General features: G+C 40.8%; 1 protein-coding gene across 3 annotated transcripts in view; it reads left to right on the top strand.

Moving 5' to 3' along the window:
- HSPBAP1 (HSPB1 associated protein 1) overlaps positions 1-12,281 on the top strand; it is a 47,555-nt gene that overhangs the window by 8,108 nt on the left and 27,166 nt on the right. For 2 of the 3 annotated variants that reach the window (XM_081925237.1, XM_081925239.1), the window contains one exon: positions 4,970-5,155. In XM_081925237.1, the coding sequence (XP_081781363.1) occupies positions 4,970-5,155 (186 nt within the window). Of the gene's footprint in view, positions 1-2,751; positions 3,034-4,969; positions 5,156-12,281 lie in introns of those variants that run through there. The other variant, XM_081925238.1, reaches the window with a different exon arrangement.

The raw sequence follows: 12,281 nt of genomic DNA, 5'->3' as shown, positions 1-12,281 counted from the left end.
TGAATTCTTCTAATTTGCTAAATTATTCTAAATAATTGACAGTACATTTAACTTCTTAACAACATGGAGTTCACTTTTCTGCAGAAACCCTGTGGTGCTAAATTCTTTATTTCCCCCAGTTCTGCAGAATTCTCAGCAATTAATTGAAAAGTTTGAACAGATTTCAGTCAGGGTTTTGTTTTTTCCCTACTTTGAAAATGTTTAAAATGGTTTTCAAAACATGATGTATATTTTCTGAAGACAGTATGAGACCCTGAAGAGGGTGGAATCTTGCATGCAAAAAATTTGCACATCAAAGTGCTTGTTAGTTCTGGAGCAGGAAGGCTTGCAATTTACATGGTTGGAACTGGTCAAAGAGTGTTGGAAGCCACTTGACATAGCTTTCCATGTGGTGCAGTAATAGAATTGCATTTGCGATAGAACTGGTTCTGCATGTGCATTGCTGCATGTGTAATTTGGACCTTTGTTTCCTTGGGACAGTTGTGGCATTCTTTAGTGAGGCAGGCTGCCAACAACAATGGTAAGGCCACCATTATATACTGGTCTTAGAAACCGTATGGATTTGTTCATGGTATAGTAGTCAGATTCACCTTCAGTTGTTGACAGCATCTTGCAGACATAGCTGAGGTTTGAGTTAGCAGGTGGCTATCTCAAATGATAATAACAATTAAGAACTGATGAATGAAAGGGCTTGTTCCTTTTGTGGGGGATGCTGGGATCTAGCAAAAGTTCCCCACAGAAGGTAGAGAGCAGGAAATTGATTTTTACCAAGTACCCCTGAACCCCACAGGGCCAGAGAGTTCCCCAACCTCCCAGAGCAGCTTTTTAGGCAGCAGAGGGAAGATGGAATTGGCAAAAGTTGCCTTTCCAGCACAGGTGGAACTCAGCTGAGCCCAAGTCTCAAATATCATCCAATCCAATTACTCCGAACAACATAAAACATCTCTACCCTATATTTTCATTCCCTGGAATAGTAAAGTTTAAGTCAGTCTTGAGAACTCCATATGAGATAGCTATAAGTAATTCCAGACAAAATGAACATTTTGTCTTTATTATTCCCTGAGATGGCATCATTTGATGCTTCTCAAAAGGAAATACTGCTCACAGGACACTTCAGCTTCCTAGAAGGTAACTCATTAGCTCAGTCTCATGGAAATCTCAGGCCCAGTTTTTTAATTTATAGCTAGTTGGGGGTCTGAAAATATAATGAAAAGTCGCTTTACCCAACACAAAGCAATCCTTGCCAAGGAAGGCTGGTCACAGCAACCCAGTGGAGGGCAGAGAGGGCTCTGTGCTTTTCTGGACGTAGGTGTGCAAGCAGAGCTGGCTGCTCCAACCTGGCTCCAGGTAAGTAAGAGCATGTGCAGACTTCCATATCTTCCTACATGTGATCAGACAGCAAGATGGTATCTTATGGGGAAGAAGAGTTTTAAAACAGCTTGGTATCATGTTTTTATTTTATTTTACAAATAGCCACGTTATGTATTTAATTTTTAATCTTTAAATGTATATTTGATATTTTAATGTATATTTGATATTTTAAAAATTGTGAACTTTGCAAAGTGATTGGCTTTTCTAATGAGCAAAAGGACAGCTGTGATTCTGTTTTCCTGGATGTTGGAAAATCAAAAAGATGAATAAGGCCAGCACAGCGGCCAGGTCATGAAAAGCTAGCTCTGTGCTTTATTGCACTAAAACAAATGCATGTTAGAAATGTAATTAACTATAACAGTACAAGGGTGCAATGTATCAGCATGAGGGTGTGGGACTTTGTAAAAAGGTTTAAGTCCTCACAACTTATTATATCCCACTACCATCTAGCATTAAAAAACAAACAAACCGTTGCCCTTAATCTCTAGCTGAGGGTCATCCCAAAGATATGCTCAATACCAGCCAGTTAATCAATCCTGAAAGCCAGCTTGCCTGTACTTGCAACTGCGTCTGCAATCCTTGCTCACAGCTGGACACCCTGCTCCATCTGATATATTTTTTCTCTGTATTCAGCTTGTTGCTTGATAACCCATAGATTTCCTTTTGCCAGGATAAGAAACAACATATGGCAAGGAATACAGCTCCTGTGAGAGCCCCACGTGCATTGGACTTGTAGCGTAGCAGAGGGTAAGGCCAAGGGCTAAGTTTCATTCGTGCCTCCTTGGTTTTAGAAATGTCACGCTGTCAAGTGGTCTGTTGCTCATGAAAGGAGGTTATAAAAATAAAAGCTGACCTATAGAACAACCAAGTAAAAAGCATCCATTCTTAAAGAAATCCACTGCAAGTTGCATTCATATATGAGTGAACCACATTTCCAGTGAAGGTCTTAGAATTTGGTTATTTGAGAACCAATCTACCTGTGATGTTAATCACATAGTTTGTCCATCTTGGATCCATGAATTTTCTTTCAGAAATAGCCACAAGGGGATCCTTGTGTAGATTAAGATTCTAGGATGGGAAATGGGTGGATTTAGCTATCCCACCCCTCCTGCTGCAGTTCTGGTATCGCCTGCTGCCATTGCAATTTGCATGGGGAGGAAGGCTCCAGTTGGAGGGAATGGGAGGTTTTCTCCCTTGCAAATTGTCAGCATGCATCCCCAGTGCGCTTTGGGACTACAAGGGGGGTAAAGGACTAATGCAAACCATGTGTTTAACATGTATAAAGGTAAAGGGACCCCTGACCATTAGATCCGGTTGCAGACTCATCTCGCTTTATTGGCCGAGGGAGCCGGCGTACAGCTTCCGGGTCATGTGGCCAGCATGACTAAGCCGCTTCTGGCGAACCAGAGCAGCACACGGAAACGCCGTTTACCTTCCTGCCAGAGTGGTACCTATTTATCTACTTGCACTTTGACATGCTTTCAAACTGCTATATTGGCAGGAGCAGGGACCGAGCAACGGGAGCTCACCCCGTCGCAGGGATTCGAACCGCCGACCTTCTGATCGGCAAGTCCTAGGCTCTGTGGTTTAGCCCACAGCACCACCCGCCCAAATGATGCCAGTCCTTGGCTTTGATGACGATTCTCACCTTGCTCTGCTCAAGTAGATAGTTTTATCCAATTTTTATGCTGACTGTTTTATGAACTTTTTCAGCAGAAGGGGTGGGAGTTTGAATTCCCATGGACGTCTGTGAGAGCCTCCTTAGTGGTTTCTTTGATGCTTGAATGGGTTTGTCCAATAACTTTTATGTATTCCCAAGCTTCATAAGGTTGTGATAGACTCAGTAACAGATATACCAGGTAGTGATTTTTATAACTGTAATAGTGGTCTTTCTGCAATCTTGGCATGCCCTTTTTAGACCTTGGAGGGGATTTCTTTGCTGTTTGCATTAGTACTAACTGGATACGGGGATTGTACAGGTAGGTAATGAATCTAAATAACTGGTTCTGCTGGGAAGTATATGGGGATGTAGTAGACCCATTATTATATAGATACTGAATGAGCTATATTTCACCATTTAGATACCTTGATTACCTACTCGTTTGTTTTTTAGCTCATTCAAAGTTCTGGTTTTAAACATCCAAAGATCTAAACAGTATCAGAACAGCATTTCAGAAGATCTGAGTTAAAAATGAACTTGTTTGTTGTTGAGATCATCCATATAGAGATCTGGCACTGGGTGTCCCCACCTTCTAAGGGGGATGGCTTTTGGAGACAGGGCCTTACCAGTTATGGTGGCTCATCAATGGAAATACCTTACACATGGTGGTCACTTTGCACCAAAATTGTTTACTTTTAGGTGTCAGGTAAAGAGTATTCTGTTTGCCTGCCGGGACATATGATGGGTTTTAAGTGGCTTTAGCTGTCCAATTATTTTAAATTGCTTTTTTATCTACCACTTGCTGAAACTTTGCTGCCCATTTTGTTAATTTGCTTCCTCTTAATTTGACATGGTTATTGTTGCTGGTTTTGAAAATGTTCCTGAACCATGTTGATTTTTAAAAAATGAAAGACAGAACAGAAATATTTTACATTTCCAGGAATTTTTCCTGTGGGGACTACAAGAGAAGGGAAAGAGAGATTACTTTGCAGCATGTTTCTTCCTTGGTCCAATATTCAGAGCCGACTGTGATTGAAATAAGTTGTTATGTGAGATATATATATAACAGTGAACAACAACAAAAATCCATGCACATTTAAAAATGCCTTTTTATTAAATTCTTGTTGGGACATTAAATCAATGTTGTGATGTTTTTATGATCTCTAGATACAGTCTGCTTCTTTTATTCTGTGGGATCGTTACATTTGTTTATTGAAAAAAGCAGTTCCTTCCTCTTAACATGTCCCTTTAGGGAAGTTGTTGTAAACCTGCCGAGTTTATCCAAGGCTGCCAACATTTCAGGTTGACAGTTTCAGTGGGGCATATAAATCTCAGGGCTAAATTGAAATCTGGGATTAGCATAGTCCTTGGGTTAGCACACAACATTTTTTTAAAAGGTAGAACTAGATGATTTTTTGAAAGCTGCTTCATCAGTTTTGCATTACAAAGTATATTTAATTAATTAGCTAAAACTGGATGCATCAGCACATTCTGCCATCGCATTGACAACAACCTGTACTTATCCCCCCTCCCATTTTGCCTGCATTGGGCATCCCCCTCCCCTGCCACACATTTTGAGTTTATCACAAAATGTGTCCTTTGAACATTCCTTAATTAGGAGCCTTGTGATGAATGTCAGACTAATTCTAAATTACTAGGGTTATGCAGCACATTAGGAAATCATAAATATTTACCAAGATATTTATATTCTGGATGTTAATGGGCTGCTTTAAATTCTCATTTAACATAAAAAATTACGGTGTCAGGACTGCAAAAAAATTCGATAAAACAAAATGTTTGAAGTGTGGAGGGGAGGGGGTAAGAATTCGGGTTTAATCAGGAGAGTCCAATAATTTATGGGTTTGGGACCATGAGATGACAGGTAACTGTTCTTACATGATTAATCATCTATCAAAATTTGCTCTTTTTTTATTGTAGATGGTGATGCCAAACCTTTTACACCAGAAGAAGCCAGAGAAATTGTGATGTCTCTCCAGAAACCTGCAGTTTTCTGCAACATGGCTTTTGATTGGCCAGCACTTCACTGGAATGCTATATATCTTGCTAAGCTATTGGCTGGAAAGAGAATGCGTTTTCGAATAGGAGTGAAGGACACAGGCACAGGTAGGGGATGCTTAAATGCAATGTGCAGCCCTGTTCCACACTTCTCCTTACATTTAAGTTTTTATTTTATTTTAAAGCATTTGTCCCACATGTCAGTCTAGAACAAAATGACTCACAATCATAATAAAAATCCTAAACATGAAAAAAAATCTTAGAATAACAAATAAAACATCATTAAACACTGAACAAACATAAAACCAACGGAACATGCAAAAATAAGCTATTAAGTATTCCTGATAAAGATAAATAATTTTTGTCAATTTTTTTTAAAGCATCTTAAGCACACATATCACCCCCAAGTATTCTGGAATAAAATGGCTAAGATTGTCCCGAATGAATAGTAGAAAGGAGGCCTAGCATGCATTCCTAAGAAGAGTTTGACAGAATGAATGCCATCGTGTCTTGCTCTGTCAATGTCCAAAACTTATGTCAGATAGTGGTAGCATTTAGGGCAAGATCTTAAGCACACACAAGAATTCTTATTGGAGGAGCCATTCACAAAAACAGAGGTGGGGAACTTGTGGCCCTCCGGGTGTCACTTATATCCAGCTTCCATCAGCCCCAGCCAGCAGGGCACTCAATGGTCAGGAATGATGGGAATCATAGTCCATTGATATCCTATCAACCTACCCATGCTCTGGTCATGGAGTGGTAAACTTTTTTTGGCTCTAAAAACCAGATCCTTATGAGGATCGCCCTCGTGGACCAAATTTGACGTCGCTCACATGTCATTTTTATGAAGCCACATGATGGACAGTTGGCTTGTTCTGCCCACCTGTCAAAATTCCTTGCACGGGTTTCCCTAGCTCCAGACTGCCAGCACAATGGGCACTGAATATTTATGTATGATGAATTTGCATACATGAATATACTTTGGTATGTTTTGTGGTACAGCCACAATGGCTGCAAAGGAAGATGTCTTGTAGAGGTTCCATAAAAACATGCTGTAGCAGAATTATGAATATAAATATACTGTACATAAAGGACGGGTGCCTTTTCTTGTTGGGATCACCATGTTTTGGAGAGCTTTTTCCATAATAAGTGCAATCCTTATTAGGAAAGGATTTTGTCCCCACTGAGCTAGAGTAACAGTGCTCCCCGCTTTGCCAGCACAGGCTGTTCAAGGATTTGAATGGTTATTAGGGCACACACCCATGTGTGCACTAATTTATACATACAGGCATATCTGGACAAATTAAGGTGGTGGATTTGTGAGATCAGCACATCAGCACTGCACTTTGCCAGGGGAAAGGAGCAGGAGCTCTAGGGCTCAGACCCCTGGGCTATCCCCTAACAATGCATCTGTGTTGAGCTTTGGGGAGGAAACAGATACCTGGTCAGAGCAGTTACCACACAGGGAGCAGGTTGCCATGGCCCCTTTGCCAGAGTGTGTTGCAGCTTCTGTTATTGGGCACAACAGTGTTGCTGGTTGGCTGTGGGGCAGCTGAGCCTGGCAGTCTCTGACCTCCAGGACTTTCTGCGGTTTGTTTGCTGGGGCTGAGCAGCCATGAGGGCTTAAGCAGCTCAGTTGTGGTTAGAGGCAATGGATTATTGACTAGCTGGCAACTGTTCCCTTCCCAATACAATGCCGCTTATCAGTATTATAAATATTTTATGCGGCTTCATTCATGCAAAATCCTTTTAGATTCTTTGATTACTGATGTTGTGCAAAGTATTTATATATTTTTAAACGAAAATCGCCAAGAGTAATATACATTTCATCATTTGTCCTCTATTCACTGAGATCAATCAGAACTCCAGTAACAGAATACATATTAATTTCTCTCCTAAATATTGCAACAAATCTACCATCCCCACAGCTTTGTGGCTGCCTGTGTGCTGCTACTGCTGGCAACTACAGGAATGAAAAGGCATCAGAGATAGAACACCCAATTCTCAAAATATAGTCACTTGCTGTTTAGGAGGGACATGTTGCCTTTGGCACAAACTCCAGTGCTTTTTAAAGCAGATGAGAGTCATTTGTGAGCCTGACTCTCAGGTTACCTTGGGTGTCCTCACTGTTTGGAGACTTAGCAAATGACTGCACCTGCTTTCATGCACATACCTCTGAGTGACTAGCTAGACATTTTTGAAGTGTGAGTGAATGAGAGTGGGAAAAGAATGCTGCAAATGCCCAAGCTTTATATCCTTTAGGCCTGTTTCTTAAAAACTGCAAATGGGCTGAGAGGTGAATAACAAGGAAAGCGCCAGTGCCATCCCATGGATTTGGTAATAATCACCTGATAACAACAGCATTCAGTCCACAGAGACAAACTCTACTCAGGAAGTTGTACTGAGGTCAAAGTCTTTCTGTACCTTTCCATCCCTAACTTGAAAGGTATTAAGTATTAAGGCAACCCCCCCCCCCCACTTCAGTGTGTCTGGCATAATACTATTGTATGCTAAATAGGTCAGAGGTATCTTTGGGGAAACCCATTACACACCCACTAGAAAGATGTGTCTTTCTACAGCCAAGAAAAAGTAAGCCTAGAAAAACATGTGACATATGTAATTGACACAGTGTCTTTATGTCAGTTCTTGTGAAGGACATGACTGCCCCATTGGTTCCTTTCATTTTATTTTATTTTAGTTTAATGAGCTGATGTTTCCAAGATAGCTGCATTTTTCTGATTTAGTTATTCCATTATGATCGACTGACTGTACTGGTGATAGCTTTTAATTATTCACTAAGCGCCTAATGAATAATTTTGTATTTCTTGCTGAATCAAAAATAAATTAAATCGAAGTCTCTGCATTGGGGATAATGGAACCAGCTATACAGCCTTTTGCCTTTTCCATTAATAGTGAGGATTTTTCCAATAAACTGTCCAAGTGAGAGATGTTTCTTGATTTTTTCCCAAATATTTGCCCTGCTTATCTCAGAAAGAACCAGAGTTATATGAGAATATTGTCCTTGCCAATTAATTCATGTATCTGAATGTCCTTCAATAGTCATATATATCTTTTGGGGGGGGGGGTAATATCCCCTTAATCAGCTCATATTTTCACAAAGTGATGTGTCTTGCATTCATGGTTCTATATCGATAACAAGCACTGAACTGTAGTAGAGGGGAGAAAATGAATGCAACTAATCTAAAGGCTGATATCATACATAGCCCAGATCCATAACTTACAAATTTGGTGCAACACAGGAATAACCCCCAATCCTTTTGTGGGGGTTGTGGAGGTGAATCACATGAGTGAGGCCTTTTCTTATAGGCCATTTCCCCCCACATTAAAGGTTATGTGTGTGGTAAGTTTCCAGCTGCTGCCCTGTCGTATGTACCCTGGACACCCAGGGCATATCTGAACCAAGCTAAAATGTAATGCCAGGGCAGGGAACCTGTGGTTCTACACATTATCATTTTGTATTAAATTTCTATTCTGCCCTTCATCTGAGCAGTTTGCAGTTAAAAAAATAAACACACACACAAATAATAATGTAGTAACAAACAAAACCCATACCCTACCACACACAATTTAAAAGGTCACACAGATTGTTCAATTAGCCAATGGCCTGGGAGAGGATTTTTTTACCTGGTGCCTAAATATATGTAGCAAAGGTGTCAGGTGAGCCTCCCTGGGGAAAGCATTCCACAATGTTGTGGAATACAGCTTCCATTGTCCCTGCCCATTAGCCATGCTTACTGTGGGTGATGTGAGCTGGAGCGTTACTTCGCCTGGGGGGGGGGTCACTAGTCCTCCATCCCTAGTTTGCTAGAAACTGCATGTGGACAATTTTATTATTTAAGGTATAGCCACGATTTCTGAAGGTCTTAGTACAGCACCAAGCCAATTTCTGTATTGCTGATCACCAAGTTTGCCTTACATTCTTAGCCAATAAACCTTACAGTGAACTGAATTGGGGGGGGGAGAGAAACTGATATCCTAGCTGGCCATATAGAAAACTACAACAATAAGTTTTGTTCTTTTGCCTGAAGGAAATTAGAACAAATGTATGAGCTTGTGATGGTAGCAATTCCCATGCAGTCAGAGCAATGAAGAATGAATGCCCTCGGAGCACTGACTTGCTTGTAAGAATGAAAGGCGTCCATATTTAAGCAGCTGTAGAAGAGTACTGGAATGAAGGCTAAATGATTGTTCTGTCATTGCCATTCATGCAGTCTTTTGCAATTTGCTTTCCTCAATAATAATGGTTTCGGTCCAGTATATAATTTCATATATTATGGTGTGTTTTTTTTGGTACAAGGACAAGCTCTGATGAGAAATGAAGGTTTCTGATTAGCCACAGGAAATATGTGACACAGTGCAAGATAGAATACTGCAGCCTTTAGTCCCGTGTGGTATGATGAAAAATTGTGACTGAATTTGCCAGAAACAAGATGTAGAAATTGATTCCATACAAATGTAGGTTTTTTAATGTGCTGCCTAACTACCCTCTTCCCCATTCCCAGTGCATATAATATAATGCAAATCTATATAGCTGAGGTAGCCCTCCAGATGTTGTTGGACTACAACTCTCATCATTGCTGATCATTGTCCATACTAGATGGCACTGATGGGAGTAAGGCTGTGTTCACGTTAGTGGCTTGAATCCATGTGAGGTTGTAACCCTTCCACTGCATTTCCAAGTTGCTTTCTCATGCCGTTGTTCACATCAAGGCAGGGATAGGGATGTTTTTGCCCAATAGTTTCTTTCCTAAAGTTGGTGCAGCTTCCATCGGTGCATGCACCCTCATCTATGCATGCAAAGATGAACGGTTCACACTGCAACAGAATGGCAGTGCCTTTGAATCACATGGAAGGCAGTTGGCTTCAAATGAAACCGAAGAATATATGCTGCTAGTAGCAGCCCTTCATTTTGGTGCTTATGATCCTTCACACGCAGACACACACACACACACACACACACACACAGAGAGAGAGAGAGAGAGAGAGAGAGAGAGAGAGAGAGAGATATTTCATAATATATTTTGGGCCCTCATTGAAAGTCAGCTGTGATGGTCATCCTGTTTTCTTTTCCTGTTGAACAGCTCCTTTATCTTTCCAATAAAGGATTCCTGCTCTGTGAATATACCTTTTGAAGAACTACCTTGAAAGAATTGTTTTGGCACTCCAATGAAACTGTCTGTGTCACTAATAGCATTTTGAAAAGAAAGGCCATTCTTGTTTTCGTTCTGTTAACTGCCCCTATGTGCTCACAATTAAGGTATAACCTTTTGGAAAAAGACATGAAACCAGTAAATTCAGACTGGCTGTAAGAAAAGTGATAAAATAGCAAGCCAGTTGCAAGAGGTTATGCAGAGGGTTTAAAGGAATAAAAAAAATCTTATCAGTTTCTAAATCACGCTCTGCCTTTTGAGCTTCAGAGGGAATAGAAATAGTAACATTCCAAACGTATTAGGGCAATACCATTTATTAGGCCAAACGAAATGTCACAAAATAGCATGTCACCTTTTGAGTCCTCCAGAATGCTTCATCAAGCTAGATGGTAAACAGAGCAAGGAGGAAGGAAACAAGTTGGCTGAAGGTGAAGCCATGGTGCCCAAATTTGGTCACAAGATGGCAAGTGGGAGGAGTTAGCAGATACTCATACATGCATATGTACACAAAAAAATTTGTATGCCGCCTTCCCACAGTTCAACCCATGCTCAAAATGGCTTACAACATGAAAAAATACATATCTGCAAGACTGGAGCGAATGAAGAACATGGGCTATTTTCAACGTAGACTAACTTTCAGCTAGGCAGTAGTCAATGTTTTCTCCTCTAGGCAAAAAGGCAAGGCTGTCTGCCTGCCTCTCTATTTATGTACTCCACAAGTATTCAAATCCCCACATGCTGAAATGTTGACATGATTGACAGTGTACAAGCCCAGCACTGTTCAAATCCTGACACCTTAAACAGCTCCATTTGCAAGCTTAACAATATGTCGCTGATCACTGCTGTAGGGAAAAGAAGTATTTCTCAGAAAGATGAGTTAGTCGCTACTAGTTGAAACTGAGTCCCTGATCATATGTTTAAAAATCCACCCCACAAAATAGGCCCACACAGGAGAAGTAATATATGAACTGGGGCTTCTCTGCTAACACCAGAAGCCTCTTCCAACTAAAAGTACAGTGGTACCTCGGGTTAAGAACTTAATTTGTTCTGGAGGTCCGTTCTTAACCTGAAAGTGTTCTTAACCTGAGGTACCACTTTAGCTAATGGGGCCTCCTGCTGCCTCCGCTGCGCAATTTCTGTTCTCATCCTGAAGCAAAGTTATTAACCTGAGGTACTATTTCTGCATTAGCAGAGTCCGTAACCTGAAGCGTATGTAACCTAAAGTGTCTCTAACCCGAGGTACCACTGCCTCTGGTTACCACTTTGTATGGGTTAATTTGGTGTTTCCCAAACATTAGCTCCAGCCACATGGCAACCCTATTTTGAAATAAATGAAAATTTCAAAAGCGGTTTGTGACAATGCAAAGAAAGAAGTCAGTTCAAAGTAAGAGGGTCGGATATCAATGGGAGTGTCCAAGTGCTTTGGATACCAGCAGCTCTTTGGGACCCAGTCAGAAACCAAGTTTGGAGTATAACTCGATTCAATAAGGCCATAAAGCTGCTCTGCTTCTCCCTTTGCCGTGCAAGCAAACAAGACATGATGTATTCAGCTATCCATCGTTTCCCAGTTTGCTTGAAATGGAAAACTATGGTTAATTACAGGCTTCTGTAATACACAAAGGGAGGACAGAAGGGGCTGCATGTGTGGGGGAAAGGTGAATTCATTTCTCATTTCACTGAGCCAGGATTTGATTTTCTAAACTCTCCCAGAGTCTTCTGAGAATTGGAATATTTAAAAAAGCACAATGCTTCTGGATTGCCAGCCTTACACATTTTAAGATTGGGGGCTGTGGACCTTAGCATGGATCAGGCCCCTGTTCCTTAAAGCAGTTGTGTGTTTACATGTCCTGAGACATTTTTCCCTGAAAAGCTACTTTTTCAGAAAGGGAAACCTAGGAAGCTAAGGCCTCTAGATACACGAACCCTTCTAGTTATACAAACAACAGAGTAAAATTCAGAGTGACCATCAATCCTAAGGAATTAGTCATAGAGTTTGTCATTTGTGCTGCATTTCATCTGAGACATTCAAGCTGCTGTAATTTCATTTGTGGCTTTATATTGCA

This window comes from Podarcis melisellensis, assembly GCF_964234715.1.
Source record: "Podarcis melisellensis genome assembly, chromosome: 1".
Taxonomy (NCBI): Eukaryota; Metazoa; Chordata; class Lepidosauria; order Squamata; family Lacertidae; genus Podarcis; species Podarcis melisellensis.
Note: the sequence above shows the minus strand (reverse complement) of the source record. Positions and strands in the feature narration are given on the sequence as shown.